Source organism: Danaus plexippus, chromosome 11 (genome assembly GCF_018135715.1).
Source record: "Danaus plexippus chromosome 11, MEX_DaPlex, whole genome shotgun sequence".
NCBI classification, from domain to species: Eukaryota; Metazoa; Arthropoda; class Insecta; order Lepidoptera; family Nymphalidae; genus Danaus; species Danaus plexippus.
In genome coordinates this window covers 8,340,201-8,357,440 of record NC_083544.1, presented here as the reverse complement: position 1 = coordinate 8,357,440, position 17,240 = coordinate 8,340,201, and the positions used below count along the sequence as shown (strand labels likewise).

At 34.2% G+C, this 17,240-nt stretch overlaps 1 protein-coding gene and 1 long non-coding RNA gene across 5 annotated transcripts in view; one reads left to right on the top strand and one right to left on the bottom strand.

The window, feature by feature from the left end:
* The window catches only part of LOC116765616 (uncharacterized), a 34,894-nt gene that overhangs the window by 13,985 nt on the left and 3,669 nt on the right, over positions 1-17,240 (bottom strand). For 3 of the 4 annotated variants that reach the window (XR_009752761.1, XR_009752762.1, XM_061522100.1), the window contains exons 4-20: positions 8,415-8,584; positions 7,323-7,408; positions 6,940-7,062; positions 6,251-6,360; positions 5,083-5,180; positions 4,728-4,979; positions 4,364-4,485; positions 3,989-4,111; positions 3,355-3,515; positions 3,129-3,257; positions 2,608-2,764; positions 1,884-2,061; positions 1,519-1,623; positions 1,182-1,445; positions 965-1,052; positions 531-650; positions 128-255 (exon numbers count right to left, since the gene is read on the bottom strand). Coding sequence is in view for 2 of the 4 variants with exons in the window: in XM_061522100.1 (XP_061378084.1) it covers positions 128-255; positions 531-650; positions 965-1,052; positions 1,182-1,445; positions 1,519-1,623; positions 1,884-2,061; positions 2,608-2,764; positions 3,129-3,257; positions 3,355-3,515; positions 3,989-4,111; positions 4,364-4,485; positions 4,728-4,979; positions 5,083-5,180; positions 6,251-6,360; positions 6,940-7,062; positions 7,323-7,408; positions 8,415-8,584 (2,414 nt within the window). In the remaining 2 variants the exon portion in view is untranslated. Of the gene's footprint in view, positions 1-127; positions 256-530; positions 651-964; positions 1,053-1,181; positions 1,446-1,518; positions 1,624-1,883; positions 2,062-2,607; positions 2,765-3,128; positions 3,258-3,354; positions 3,516-3,988; positions 4,112-4,363; positions 4,486-4,727; positions 4,980-5,082; positions 5,181-6,250; positions 6,361-6,939; positions 7,063-7,322; positions 7,409-8,039; positions 8,095-8,414; positions 8,585-17,240 lie in introns of those variants that run through there. The other variant, XM_061522101.1, reaches the window with a different exon arrangement.
* Positions 10,605-11,778, top strand: LOC133319051 (uncharacterized). The gene is made up of 2 exons (XR_009752747.1): positions 10,605-11,047; positions 11,344-11,778. It is a non-coding gene; the product is annotated as an uncharacterized LOC133319051 (long non-coding RNA).

Here is a 17,240-nt window from a genome sequence, read left to right as displayed (position 1 = left end):
CTATGACATGAGATGATAGTCGAAATAATATTAAGTGACCAATTAAAATCATCATGACTGTAAGCCATCATTCAACAAGTGTTTCAGTATATAATTATGTGGGATACACTGGTATGAATATAATCACCAGTAGCGAATCTCTTGACTATCTCCGAAGCCGGTTCTATCTCTGATAGCGGCAGGGGTTCGTCCAGGGTGACCAGCTCGAGTTGACCTCGGAGTGTACAGGCGCGGATAGATTCCAGAGCGCTCTCTCTATGGACGATGGTTTATATGAGTGAGTGGTGAGTGAGTGATAGTAAGTGATCTAAAGAATAAACCAAAGTTAATTTTTAAAATTAGTGTTTGACTTATCATAACCGCGTCCGAGACAGACCGGCCGCGGCGTGTCCCATAATAGTTATAATATGAAAAATATAATGGTTTTTTATATCGCAGTCGACTAGAAACTTAGTAATTGCGAATGATACAATAATTATTTTGTTAAGTTCGCTGACACTGATTGCTGTAAATACATATAATATGTTCACCTGAATCTGTCGTAGGCGGAAGCCGTGTTGTTGACGGCGGCCTCCTGAAGGTTGGCGATGGACAGCGGGTCGTTGATATGCTTCTCCCCGCCAGCCCGCCAGTGGTAGTTGCCGGGGTTACTGTGGAACAACGTATATTACAAAACCAACATACATATTAGCTCCACATAATATACCGACATTTTCAGGATGACGTCATCAATATGAATACAGACCATCGCATAGTCCAAATATTTATTAATATAGTTTGAAGCGTATCGTCTCCAGCAGCGATTACTATATGTTGTCACGAACATACATTAAAACTATCCATTAAGCCTTTCTCTTATATACTGACAAACACAGCGAACTGAATGTGTATTTATTTGGTCGTAACTACAAATTTCTCTAATCATGACAGTAGAGTCTTGTCATTCATTAAATCGTGTCCTCACCGTAGCACCAGCATGTCGTTACAGTTGCCGTACGTGAGGGCGTGTCGGTCGAAAGTCTCCTGAGAGAGAATCTCAAAGGTAATCCCACCTGGAACATTGGTTATACAGATTTATACGACCCTACTATGAAGGTTTCTATACTATGAAGGAAATGCGATGAAAATGTCCATAAGCTGGAACGGAGAATTATAAAATATGATTAGATCAATATAAATACCGATTCTAGACTGAGTGCCTCTGAAGCATTTGTCGATAACTTCCTCGCTGAGGCCGACCGCCTCGAATATCTGGGCGCTTTTGTACGACTGCAGCATGCTGATGCCCATTTTGGCCATGACTTTAGCCAGACCCGTCTCTATGGCCTTCTGGTACGCGAGGTATATGTCGCTGTCCGTTAAGTTTGGATCTATGAGGTTGTCGTTGCGAAGAGAGAACGCTAGTTCGAAGGCCAGGTAGGGACATATAGCGTCGGCTCCATAACCTGGGACAGTTGATGTGTAAGACATATATATACATATGTATATATTGTTGTCGATAAGGAATGTGTTATTTACCGAGTAAGACACACATGTGATGGACTTCCCTGGCTTCGGCCGTCTCCACGAGGACCCCGACCTTCATGCGCTGACGGGTCTCGATAAGGTGGTGATGGACCGCACCTACAATAACATAATATACAGGTGTTGAACATATATAACTATCATATCTGTGTATGCTCGTTTGTTTCGGTTGGTATAGTGATGAGCTAAACTTATTAAGGCGGCAGTTGTATTGGCAGCTGATATTATAATTAAATCTATATAAAAGATCTGAAATTACAAAGTAGGTCCACGTTAGGTATTGGTCAAAAATTTAAGTCATAGGCTATTTGATTGCGTTACCAGCAACGGTATAATATATCTGAGAGCTATATATGTACCCAGTGCGAGTAACGAGCTGATCGGGACCCTAGTTGGCCCGGCCTGGCGGTCGGAGAGCACCAGCAGCTGGTAGCCGTCCTCAGCAGCGTCATGCGCCTCCCCCGCCAGACGAGTCAGGGCCGGCTCCAGGCCCATGGGACCGTCGGATATATCGAACGTACAATCGATGACCTTCGTCTGAAACACACATACAACACTCTTACTATTAGTTCGTGTCAACTAGACACAGACATTTTCGAATGCGAAGATTTATGGGCAAAAACTGAAAAAGCTTCGTTTGTATTATGGCGATGGTGACTTGTGGTAAGAGAACAGTTTCTCAGTTGTCATTTTGCTTAACTATTGAAAGAAGTATTGCTCTTTAAGGAGCATTAACATCGTCGAACGCCCCTGATGGGTTCTCAAACTTATTTTTTATCGCTCATCTTTTTTCACCTACTGAAAAACCACTATAATTCATCTTAGCTAAATTAATTTACAATCCCCCCCAGGCCTCTACACAACACCCCATTTTTTTCTGGCTCTCTAACCTCCCTTTAGGCAGCGACTGCGAAGGGACGTTATCGCCCACTTCGGGAATGCCTGAACTAGATAGACAAGTTATTGTACTCTACTGTATGTAGAAGGCGTTGTTCTACTGTGACGATAGTGACGTGGGATTGTTTCAAATGAATATCCCATTCTTCTGATATCTATGTTGAATAATTTTCCAGATGTAGTTACCCTCCAGCCGCGATGTGTGGTGGCGATCAGCGCCTTGAGGTCCGGGATGGACAGCACGGGCTGCGGCAGGAACAGGCGGTGCACGAACTCCGCGCCGGGCCGCAGGATGTTGGCCACCGGGCCGATCGGACACATCAGGGACATCACGATCTTCTCACTGTTGGACCAACATTCATTAAACTTACAACAGGCCAACCCGCGGGGTGAAAGTGGAGGGGGGGGGGAAGTTGTGCAATATACGTGAGATCTAAAACGTGTCCCCCCCCCCAGCCCCCTTACTGAGCCTATTTGAGTGTTTATCTTACAAATGAATCTGCTGTATATCAATGACGTCGACTGACTTGTTTGATGAATTAATAAAATGTCGCACGAATAAGAAAACACACATCACTACTCATTGCATTAAATTGATCTATTCGGTAGTACTGCTTTCTCGCGAACCAACACGGACATGCGTCATATTAATTACCTACATAAAGCTGTCCTATCATAAGTTATCAATCACATATATAGCTGTGTACCGGAAGGGGTCGATGGGTGGGTTGGTGACCTGTGCGAACAGCTGCTTGAAGTAGTCGTAGGGCAGGGGTTCGAAACGAGACAGACAAGCCAGGGGCGCGTCGTTCCCCATGCTGCCGAGAGCCTCTTTCCTGTCAACACATGTTACAATTCAATGATAACTAGCAACTTTAAGCTTATCAAACAAACGACACCAGGTCATATAAGATGAGTGAATCTGTGTCCTACTTGTTCTGTATCATGGGCAGTAGCAGCATGTTGATGGACTCTATGGTGTATCCAAACAGACCGAGCCTCTTGTCCCCCAGACCAGATATAGCTCCATTCACACACCCATTACTGGACAAATCGCTCTGGGACACGGATTTGTAAATATCCTCCATTGTTATCTAAACACCAACACAACAAATTCATACTGTATTAGCATTTATTAAAATTATGAACGAAATGTATACAATTGATAGTCATGTAATTAAAATGATTTTTATATACAACTTATGTAAATCACTTACCATCTAAAATTAAGATTTTATGTGATCCAACGTCAAAATAGCAGCAAGAAAGGTATTTTCGAGAATTATACACATATATATATATATGTATAGTTATTATATATATATATATGAAGAAAAAATATATACATTTTTAATTTCATATATAGTAATTAATTTAGCTCCACAAAAAAGATGTATAAAATATTTATACTGTATGTACAAGTATAGTCACAAGTTTAACATTCTACATGTAAATTAACTCAAAATCAATAGACTTTATATCTATAGGTACCTGTATACATCTGTACATATCAGTATATTTATATATATATGTGTGTGTGTGTGTGTATATATATGTCTGTATGTACCTGCTCCTTGAGCCACTGTGAGTGCGGTCTGCTCCTGGCGATGTCCATCTTCAGCTCCACGTCTTGTATGATTCTCTTCTCCTCGGTGTCCACTAACAACATGCGGCCTGGCTTCAGACGACTCTGTAATAATGCATAAAAATATTAATATAATACAAACGAACATTCATATCTGGATTTAATAGATTAATGGTTTCTTAATTCATTTAAGTATATAGAAATGTTTTAAATATATATATTTATATTTGTATTTACTATATAAATATTAATATACATTATCAAACGATATAAATTTTTTCGTTATGTATTGTAACCAGTTATTTTTATCGAGCCACATTAGTTGGCTAGAAACTAAATAACTAATGTCATGTATACCTTGAGGATAACCTTCTCCGGATCCACATCATAGACTCCCACCTCCGAGGCCATCACGAGAATGTTCTCACTCGTGACATAGAACCTGGATGGTCTCAGACCATTTCTGTCCAGAATGGCGCCTGAAAATAAGACCCACATACAAAGATTATGACTAAGTCATTTATACTACTAGATATAGAGAACGAGGAGGTTAGTCATTTCTTGACTCTGTTAATAGTTCATGGCAACACAGCAACTGACAGAATATTAAAATAAAGCATCTAGAGAAGCTACAATGAAATTACTGATAGAATGTAGGACCAAATCTTCACAGGAAGAAGATATTCTTCTAACCACTAGTCAGAGGTAATAAGCAATGTACCAATATATCTTCCATCAGTAAAGGACACTAGAGCTGGCCCATCCCATGGCTCCATGGCACAAGCTGCCCATTGGTAGTAATCCCTCTTCTCTGCGGGCATGGTGACGTCATTATGCCATGCTTCCGGTACCATAGTCATGACAGCTTCCGGCAAAGATCTATGACCGCAGTGCAGGAGGAACTCCAGCACACAATCGGCTGAGCCGGAGTCAGATAAGTTGGGTTCCACCACCGGGTACAGCTTCTTTAGTTCTGGAAGAAGACAAAATATGTGAGAACAAGGGAGTTTTGATATATTTTATTTTTCTGCTTCATTTTTAAGGGGCAGGCCACAAATAATTAAAAAGTCTCTCACCATCTCCAAATATATCACTCTTCATGACACCTTCCCGGGCCTTCATCAGGTTGACGTTACCTCGTAATGTATTTATTTCTCCATTGTGGGCAAGCACTCTGAAGATGAAACATGACAGTATTTGAACAATGTGAATATAAATAAAAAAATTATAAGACTATATACAATCATAAAGTTAAATGATTTATACTATATAATTAAATGTAATTAGAATTTTAATGTAAATTTTATATGAATGTTTTATAGTTTTTTTTCATCATTATTGTTGTATATATAAATTAATTGTTTTTATTTTTGTTTAGTTTTCTTTATAAATGATTATTGTAGTAAATTGTATGTTTGATACTCCTTGCTGTTAATGTTCTTGTTATATTTGTTTTTTTTTTTTATCATTATTATTTCTATTGTAAGGTATAAAACACTCCATGTCAGAATATCTGTGGAGACTGTTCTGGCGAATTGTTTTTACCTTACCAAAATAATTTATTGTAATATAAGCTGTATGTTTTCCCATACATAAATAAATAGTTAACAAAAAATTATATCGACCGGCGCAATTGTTATTATTTGAATAACTAATAATTGAGGGTAGTTGAAATTATCAGGTGTCACCCGCATAACCACCTGCGGAGCCACCTGTGTGAGTGAAGTCACAACAATGTTGGTATAAATAGAGGCGACAGTACAGATTACGGGAAGCCTCGCTCGAGCCGTTGCAGGGTACGCAGCTCTTCGAAGTAAGGGGTTTGTCTAACTGTCTAACGTAACCGGTAACGAGGTTACCTTCGAGAGTCTAAGATCTTGATAACATTCAAGAATAAAGTCCTCGGTGACGTCAGCATAACTGACGTCAATCTTTTCAAAAACCATGGCGTGGACCCTTCTCCGACATATCTATTATTATATAATATCTGTCACGGTTCAGTCTTGTATCTTAATTATTCGGTTAATATGAGGTGAGGTAGTTGAATGTGTTATTAAGTAACTAAGAAGTTAGTAATCTTCATGTATTTAAATGTTTTTTTTAAATCCCAATAATATTATTGGACTAAAAAGTATATTTGTTAGTTGTTACACCTTTACGTTATAAACAGCTGTTTGATTTACTCGAAAAGAATATACAAACTGGACGATATAGAGATTAAAAATTTAATATATAAAGAGTAACCTCAAAGGATGGGCTCTCTCCCAGCTGGGGAAGGTGTTGGTTGAGAAGCGAGTGTGGACCAGCGCCAGGTATGTAGTGAACGCCGGGTTGCTCAGATCCTTGAAGTATTCCTGGAATAGTTCATTGTTTATGAAGATGTCGGTCGAACAGGCTTTTCACCCGCGGCTATTGATAAATTAAGTCACAAGAGTTTTAAAACCTTTTAGGCCTGCCCTGTGTCGCATCCTTAAATCCCTCTGCCCCTTGATGTGACGTCACAGTTATTGCAATTACATCCTTGCACTTGCGATAGCACTTGTCGAAAGTCTCAAAAACAACCAACGTGCGAACATCTTTGAAATATTTAACGATTTTATAGTTTTGTGTTTGAGGAGATCAAATATTAACACGTGACGTCACAAACCCTTTGAACCCCTGCGCTTTTCACATACAGACTCATTCGGGTGATAACCCCTTCCCCTTTAATGTGTGACATAATTTATGTATGAAACCTAGTCTCACCTAGCCTCATCTTAGTATAGACATTGGATGCCATGAATAACATAGGTATTGCAAATTATCTTTAGATCTCCTTTAACACCAACAAAAACCACAACATTACATTAGTTATCCATTGACAGAAGAACCAAAGGCCTGAGCGCTTAAGAATTTATATCCAAAAATCAACAGATAAATGTAACTAAAATTACCCATAGCTGATTGGATGTGAGGAGTCCCTTGTAAACAACAGTCCTCAGAGATAAGCTGCAAATATAGAAGCGGGCTCCCGGCACCACCAGCTCGTGGGAGGCGCGCTTGCGTAACACGAAGATCTGGAAGAACAATATATTACAGAAGACGAACGCGCTCCGCAAGGAAATGGAATATGTAGGGTAGATGTAAATTTACGTGGACGAGTGGCGGCGGGGCGGCGGCCGGCGAGCGACGGCGATCTGAAAAAAATGCTTCAAGAGTGCCTTCTATCCTGGGTCGCTGGAGTTTGAAATCGCAATTATATATTCATTGCGAGTTCATACTCGTGGTGTGTGTGTGTTTGTCTGTGTGTGTTCCTCTCGCCACCTCCCCGTCTTACCTGACGAGCTAGCTGAGGTTCATCCCCGATATCTCCGGTAACAAACACTTGGCGCATATACGGCTCCGAGTTACGAGCCACTTGACCTGAAATTGAGCCAAATAATTTCATTACTTGATGTTCTTTATGTCTTCATACTGATATCTAAACTAAACTTTGTAATTGTACCAAAAACTTCTTAATTCCTCATGATTTCAATGACAGTGTTGATATTGGATTTAATTTCGACCGTCACAAACGCTCTTTTCCAATGATCTATGGATATGTTTTCAATTACAATCTAGCATTCATGACTCTGACTTAAATAATTACGTCTTTATAAAGCAACAACAATTTGTGTAGTTAAAATTTTATACTTGATATATTGTATGTAAGATTTACTAAAAAATTCAATCAAATGTATGTTCAGGATACGGACTACAATATTATCAACAAATCGTCAATTGTAAAATAGTTTCTCTTTACTAAAATTAACTACAAACATGCAAACGTAGTCCGTACCTTATATGGGGTTGGAAGCATACATCCATGTATTACTGCTTTACTATATATTACATTAAAATTTGATCCACCGACTCCTTTCCATTCAACCAATACATGGAATTATGCATCAGATAGAGTTACCACGTTAGAGGAACTCACATTAGACTCGAAGCCGAATGAACTGACGGGAATAATGTGAGTTGATCCAACGTGAGATTTGTAAATAAAACAAACCGTATGGTCAAGCATCGCAAGACCGCTCGGCCGCTAACGAGCGAACCAAAACCCGAGAACCGACTTTACAATGTGAACGACCTGCAATGATAGTCCCAGACAAACAACAGCCCGATGCAATATGGACGAGGCGTCCGATGGTGGTGAAACGAACTCATTCAGAACACAAAATAATATGACATCAAAGGCATCCTTCACACAAGTAAATAATAGTCGGGTCACATAAACAACCATGTGAAGGAAGCCTAAAAAATATGTTCGTATAGACATAATGATTATACAAAAAAATCTATTCAATATGACAAAAGCCAATGATATTAATTAATACAATTTATATGAAGTGTAACTATCCGTATATCTTTCGTGGTTACTCACCGATAGTGGCGTTATTGGTTGGTACAGTCCTCCAGCAGATCACGCGGAGGTGGAGGCTCTCGGCTAACTCCTGGAACTTCTTCTCGATGTCCTGATGGTGAAGCTTGTCCAGGAAGAAGATGCCGGTGGCGTACTTCCCGAACGGGGGTAAATCGATTTGGTGGCTGTCTCTACGGAAAAGGAAAAGGACGTTCGATTGAATAAAAAAAATAGAAATGATTATACAAAGTGAAGAAAAACAAAATGCTTTGTTATAGTTAAAAACCTAATTTATGTAAACAACTTTTTGTTCATCAGACTCACTAAAGTCGTTTCTAGAATACTTCCACATTTTTAAGAAGGTGATGATTAGTTAAAAGCGTAGAATTCTGGCAAAACGTGCGAGCTAATTACGGCTATAGGAAGACACGGAAAAAATGCTTTAGTGAAACATTTCTGCACTATTATAATCAACTATAATCATTTCTGTTTCAACAGGCACTAATTTTTTTAGTTACCTGGCCTCAATGCATGATACTTGATTATTGACCGACCTTCATCCTATGATGATAAGCTTTTAAGTAGTTTTAAGATTAATTTTAAAGTAATTTTAGAGGCATATTCTTCTGTTGCTATTAAAATTCACAATACTTGTTATTTATTATTATATTAAGTAATAAATTAACATTTTATGTCTTTATGATTTCCAACTGTTAAATAAATATGCATTCAAGGTAAATAGTACAAGTGATAATATAAGAAACACATTAAAACCAGTAACACTGAACTAGATTCAGTGTGCCTCTACTCCTGTAAAGTTTTCCGTTGGTTGGAAAATTTTGCCCTTTATTACAGCGAATTTGGAAAGGAGAATCCAAATTACTTCATGTAGAGTAAAGTGTTGCATTAGATTATGTAATATTATTAATTACTCAATTGTAATCAAAAGAAAAGTATCGTGATGTTTGTCATATGTCACGTTCGTATATTAAATAGTTTTTCATTTTAAATATTTACGATATTTATAAAATAGATAATGATACAATATTTATTACATTTGGTTAACATTAGTCTCATTATTAAAAGAAAAATCGTTGTAAAATACTTCCGAAATAGTTTATTAAGCATGTAACATATTTTCTGTGACAGTATATTTACTCTGGTATTTGTTAAGAGGTGTTCGCACGACTTTTTAATTAAAGTGGTCACTCTAACTATTTCGGGGAAGGGATTCGTTTGACGTGAAGTCTGCTCACTGCTGACTCGGATATTATAACGAAGGTTATGATGGTGCGAGCGAGAGGCTGGATGCGTGCGCATCCGTGTGAAGCACACTATTGACCGATATAGTGTTAACACATCAATCATAATCAGACATCAATTTTTGCACCATGTCAACATTGACTAGCGAAAGTGCGGTTGGCGGGTTACACATGACGTGAAATTAAGATGTATGGGGGAATGACGTCATCCCGGAATATTCCAGCACTGATAACAGATTATTCACTACACATACATTCACATCAGTGTAATGCAATGAATCTAAGCATATTATGCAATATTATTTAATGTCTATTTTATAACGATATTTAGTAGGAAATCATCGATAAAATACAACAATACAACTGTTTTGATAGCAACGATTTTATCGTTTTAATTATTTTATATTGTATATATTAAGATGTTTTAGGAGTCGGGGCATGGAAAAAACTATACGGGACAATGACGTCATCTGATAACGGAAAACTATACAGGAGTGAAGACTGACAGAATCTAGTACAGTCTCACTGGTTTTAAAATGTGTCTAATATTAATACTTATACTATTTCACCTTGAATGCATATTTATTTATTTACCACTCGGATATCACGGTCATAAAATGCTAATGCACTATTTAATATAACAACTATATGCATATTATTTGTATGGTTTTATTTGTAAGGATGTCAGTGTTATCAACAGCTATTAACTGACGTACTGAGAAATAACAATTGTGTCCACAATGATAATTGTATTTAGAAACTTCGACGTATTGCCGCGTGTGAAACTTTTATGACCGTTGTTATATATTATATAAACAAAGTTACATATTATCTCTTTTACAATTAATTATTTCTATTGCTTTAATAAAACATTAATAAGATAATTCAGTAAATATATACGATACAAATATTTTTGTTTATATTAATTTATCATTTGTAGAGTTTTTAGAGCTCGCTCCGGAGGAATCTTCACATTAAGAACCTATTATTAAAATCGATTTCACTCATAAATGCTTAATGAGATCAGGGGATTGTTAATTCATTTGAGATTAGTGTTTTAATTGCGACGCTGTTAAGAGGTCATTAAAAATAACTTTGATAAATCTAGCTTTTGTAATACAAGTGTGCAGCCTGTTCATAGACTAAATTTTGGTGATTGAAATGTCAATGAAATGAGCATAAACGAATATATGCGAACCCAACCAATGTCGAGTCTGCATTCACGTCATCGGGAGGATGGGCCGGGAGCAACAATAAATTAATTCATCAAGAATGAATCTCAGGAGACTGAGCACAGAACAAACATTGTCTGGTTATCGTCAACATCCGCTCGCTCGTATATAGAATCCCCACAAGTCCGTCACCACAGACACAGATATAACGCAGCATCTAGTTAGTAATCGTCTTCAATATTACCTTATCGATTCTTTATACTTACCAATCATATTTTTTAAATTTATGCTATGGCTTCTCCCACACTGGAATTGTGGAATATTTTAAGACGTATCGTGAAAAAAAAATTTTTGAATACTTAAGGAGTTTGTCTAAACTCTGGTGGAATAATTGCGATTTATTTTTAAAAGACTGCGGTTATTTTCTTTTATATCTATAAAATCTATATATCATATGTAATTTTAAATAATAATTGCGCATCGATGAGCCTGATATTGTTTACATTGATGTAACAGGTAACAGTCACGATTTCGCATTAAGCGTGCTCCGTGCTCTCATAATACTTCTATGAACCGGCGTGCTGGCTGAGTTGTTAAGAATATGTCGTATATTATATGTGCACTTGAAGTAGGGCTGCCTTAAAACTGTCACTGCACAGAATGTTGGAACAATTTGATTGAGCCCATGCAAATGGCCGGTGTCGGTCGGACGATCTATGTTTACTACGTTGGCATTCAGAGCTGGAAAAATGCCAAAATGGCCGACGAATCGGGATATTTACATTCAACATGCCGGCCGGTGAACTTTAATTTACAAAACATCAGACATCATCAGACGAAGATATACCAAAAATAAAATGTAACTTATTTACTAAATATCAGTAACCATAATTATGTTACGAGATAAGATCTGTGAAATAAAAATCAAAGTTGAATGACTTCCATAAGGTATTCTGTTTGTTTGATTTTACATTAATATCTCATAGATTTGCATAATAGTTTCTTGACCTGATATGTGAGGTCGGGAGTTTAATAAATGGGAACATTTGAACTGCAAGTAATGACCTAATATAAGAACCAAGGATATTATTTTTTTTAATAAACTAAGTAATTAATGTAAAAGTAATGAATACAAGATTGTTCAGACAAAAACATTGAGCCAATATTATAAAAAAACTATAGACATTTGTATAAAATTAAATTCAGATAAAACAAAGGTCAACGACACGTCTATCAGCTATTAAAATATGTCACTACTATAGAATATATGAAGCTATTAGTAAAAAAAACGTAGAATTCTGTTAGAAAGGGACACATTCGCGACATCAATATATATACTGTTTTCGTTTACAAGACGTGTTCTTGGCCGGCTCGCGAATTCCGAAGCTTGTAGCGAAATAAATCTTGGTCACATATGATAAGACCTGTTCTATACATCATAATATTAACAGCTGAATTCGTAATTGAAAACGGACTATTCATAATGTTTATTGTGAACCATTTTTTTTTAATGATTTGATTAATAACTATGAAGGTGTGTCCCCGAAATATGTATGAATATTTTAGTAAATAATATTTATTTATTCAGTAGTTTGTTAATATTGATACGAGCATTTTTATTGGCGTCATAAACTACGTCTCAACGGAGTCGGACAATAATATTTTTCTATCGTTCAACATACATATGGGTTTTAGTATTTTACTTAAAAAATATAATTAATGTATCACAAAAATGATTTTAATAAGCAAAACAGAGTAAGGTGAATAAAATTATATATTACACTTAATTACATAATAACTTTATTTTTTTTAAAGCATTGTATTTTTTCTATAAAATTCTAAAAGACAGAATATGATGATGAACAATAAGTCGAGTAAAAATAGATCTACAAGGAAAACTAAATGAGACCATTAAAACATATGTGTGTACAGATGCATAATTCCTATGAAAATATAACTAAATCTTCTTATATATATAAGATATATAGCTGTAATATTGCCTATTTACCTGTTTGTCGTAAGACCTGATCAAGTACTTCAATAATCAATCTATTAATATTACGATTAAATAAACACAACGTATTTATAATATAGCACAAAATTATATACACACTTTTAAACTGAATAAAATTAACATTAATATTAATATATATAAAGCAGTCTATTGAATTAATCATACACAAGAATGCCTATTAATCTTATTTATCTTAAATACGGTAACGTTTCCCGTAATGTCATTTTATAATTTTATTACGTATTAATATAAAATATATGTGAATGTTTATTTTTTATGATTATTTATTAACTGTTAATTGATTGTAAACAAGCTTGTCAGTTATCCACAATGACAGCTACTTATGAACAATTGTTAAGGTAGCGAGCGATCTATCATTGTTAAAGTACAGGAGAGCGGAGCACTGTATCGATGAAATTTAATAGGATAATGATTCCCTAAATAATTTTTAATAATATTCAATAATAAAACTACGTATTTAAGATAATACTATATTTTTTTATATAAGAAATATAGTAATTGTTAAATTAATTTCTCAATTTATATGCAGTCTTTATTAAACATTAAATTTTGCACGCGGAATGCGGTTTTTATTCCGATACTGTGAATTACACTTCGGCTCTTATCAACATTATTTGTTATTTAATTAACGGATTTTTGTTTTTTTCTTTAAGTATTTATAGTAGTTCTTTGAATGTGATGATGTTTTTCTATATGTTAAGATAAAGAAATGTTACCGGGATGTATCGCTCATGTCAATCAAACAATAAATGCACTTGAGATTATGAGATATATGTATTATCTTTTATTTATTTCCTTTTATATGCTATAATTCATGTAATTATTTCAAGATAAGATAATATTTATTAATGACAGATTAAATACATAATGACTAGACACAAGGTATATTTTCATTATGATAATTTTCTCATTTATTTGGTCAAGGTCACCACTCTCTCTCTCTCTCTCTCTATATATATATATATATATATATATATATATTATATTATATATATATATATATATATGGGATAAAAAGGAGATCCTTATAAAAATCCTGAGACCATACAAAAAAAAAAAGATTAGGTAATTCGGTTCTATCGCAACTAAAGTTAAATATGTAACTTAAATAACTCATTGAGACGATTTACGAAGGAAAAACTAGTAATCGTTCGTATTTAATTTCATAATGCGAAATACTGGTAGGGGCGCAGAGGAGGCTAGTAGTGGTCTTAAATTAGATTCCTAACAGCGCACTATGTACTGCGTTGGAACTGAGTCCATTGAATATTGTTATAACTAGTTTATAAACGAGAAGGATGATTGGTCCGTCTGTGTGATAGTACTAAAAACAGACACCAATGACTGGACTATAATAAAATATTGAATAAATAGGACAGACAACAGTGGCCTTAGTGTTGAGAGTTCAGATAAAAAAAAAAGAGAAATCATAAAACAAGCGTTCACTTTTTAAAATATTTAATTTTACTCGTGAAGCAATACGCTAGTACTTTTATTAGGGGTACCTTTACGTATACATATGTATGATGAAATTGTACATCGTTAACGTTTTAAGGAAAAGGCTACTGTGCACCTCTTATCGCGTAACTGAGTCCAAAATGAGGTTTGTCTGCATTCTTATGTGCTCTAATTATAGTAAAGGTGGTTTTCGTTACTGTACTTTGTATATAAAAGGCACAACATTCTTAATGAAGCCTGCACAAGTTCATTTTTATATAAATAAAAATATATTAATTTAAAAAAATTACGCATTTAGTCATTACTACAACGCGTGTTCACTTACGGGGATATTTTATATAAATAAACGAAAAATAATGAGAACTGGACGTTGTAAATACTTTAATGAATATTATATACATAATATATAAATAACAAATGTTATCTAAAAACGTAAACAAACGTAAAAACAACCCGACCTCAATGTGTTTACGACTGATAAGTTTTATTTGGTACTATTTGTTGCACGAGACTCGTGCGTGCTCTCACCCAATAATATTAACATAAAACTTATCTGACTTCTAATCCACTAGCAATTACTATATACTAAATACTTATTAGCTTTAATGTAGGAATATAAAAAAAAACACCTATTTTTTTGTCTAATAACTAATATATTATTCCATACAAATAAAATGCTCATTCGTATGAACAACATCATGCCTTTGCATAAGTGTATGACGAAATTTAAAAAAAAACAACAGATTTAAATTATGTAAGCTTGGGAGATATCAATACTTCAAATTGATATAAGATGTTCATTGAAATTAAAACATTCTTAATTTAAAAACCAGAATAATATTAGACTTTAACTGTTAAAGATTATTTAGAAACATTTGTTACTCAATCAGTAACGGATTTACTAAGGAAATAAAACACAACCTTCATGGTTGCCATGACAGTTTTCATTAATGTCGAAGTATCCATTGTACTTTCTTATTATATAATACAAAAACAGATGATATAAAACGGAATTTAATTAAGTATGTGACAGATCTCCTTACATATATAAAATATTAAAGAATTATTTGAAATATATGAAAAGAAGCTCGTATTTTTTCTTAACATATTAAACAAGACATTGTATGAAGCAAAAAAATTTTAATACCGTCAAGACTATTTAATAATAAGGACTTAGAAAATTAATAAAGAACTTTAAAACTCTTCAAAAAATGTAAAAAAAATTTTTTTTTTTAAGTATAATAATCAAAATATTTATAGTATTATGTCTTTACAACGAAGAAAATTTCAATCACATTCCTATATACGAGACGCCATATTTACAATTGTATTGTGAAGGCGTTAATAATCTGTGAATATTTACAACATACCATTATATATTCTGTGCAAATTATTTGATTCGATACAACCTCATTTAGCAGGCCCGGATATCTCCTGTATTAACTACATTTGTATTACGCGATTAAGAAAGATGGCGACATTTTTGTTATACTTTTTTTAAAACTTTGACTTATACATTTATAATTTGAAAAAAAAATATTAGTCTATGCTCTATTTAGTGATCATAGATAAATATTGATAAATATTACATGTGCTTCTGAATCTATAACATAAAATAGCACGTCTGTACTAATTGAACCTTGAAAGATGACAATGAAACGTAGATTTCAAACAATATTATTATAAAACCACATTATATAAAAGTTATCCGATATTACCTTGTGGTCAATATATAATAACTATACATAAAAAATATTATAATAAAAATGTAGAATATTTTTCATATTCTTACATATAAGTACATACATAGTTGCTGTTATACATTGTCACTATATAACCAATGTAAAAATAAATTTTGAGTTAAGTTTATGTATGTTTCATTATAAAGTATGGCTGAGTCCAAAATACATATTAAAAAACGCGGTATTTTTCAATGAATTAGATACATATAATTTTGAATTATTCACACCTTATATGTATTACGTTCAAATTATCAGATAGTAAGAAAGACTGTCGTAAAAAAAATAGAAACCATTCCCTTGAAAAATCAAATCAACCAATGACGCATTAAGGGTTTTCACTTTTCTATGACAAAACTTGATCAATCAAACATATATAAATATATTGTACAGAATCAATCAGTAGTGATTGTCGACCTAAATAAATAACGAGTGTAATACTGCGCAGTAATATACAATACATCGTCTCCTTAGCTACGTTACAGACGGGGTCAGAATTCAAACCGCTCTGATTACGTAACACTATCAACGCGTGACGATAAAACATCGAATTCGTCCTGAAGGCTATACGACAAATTAGTATGACATATAAATACTATATGTATGTAACATAGTATGTTCATCACTCAAGGGCGTCTTCGACATCAACCTGAAGTCTACAGTTATTATTGCATTATATATAATGTATTATATAAGTTAAAGTGTGAATGAAAAAGGTCACGTTGAAAAATATCTCGGAGGCAGTGAAAATTAAAAGCATTTCGTTTCAAGTCTAATAATAAAACGATCGATAACACGAGTAATTAACGATCATTATGTACACTGAGTAATACTACACAGATAAAGAAAAATATTTTTAAACCTACAAGCTGTATTGAAATTAATTAATTATTTTTTTAATGAAGTTGCTACGTTTTTTTTTTCTTCTACGGCCCTACAATTTTTCTTCTTCTACATATGATAAAGTTAGATATACTTATGTATAGCACGGAATATGTAATTCTGTAAGAATTTATTATTATTATTATTTACTATTTATTTTAATGAGACACTAAGGAATTTATGAGGCAAGATTTAATAAAAATAATGAGGTCACCTTCCATCCCTCTCAAATCGATAACTCAACAGGTTATATCAACTTTTGGAACATAAAAGTTAAAAAACGTGTTTCATTAAACACG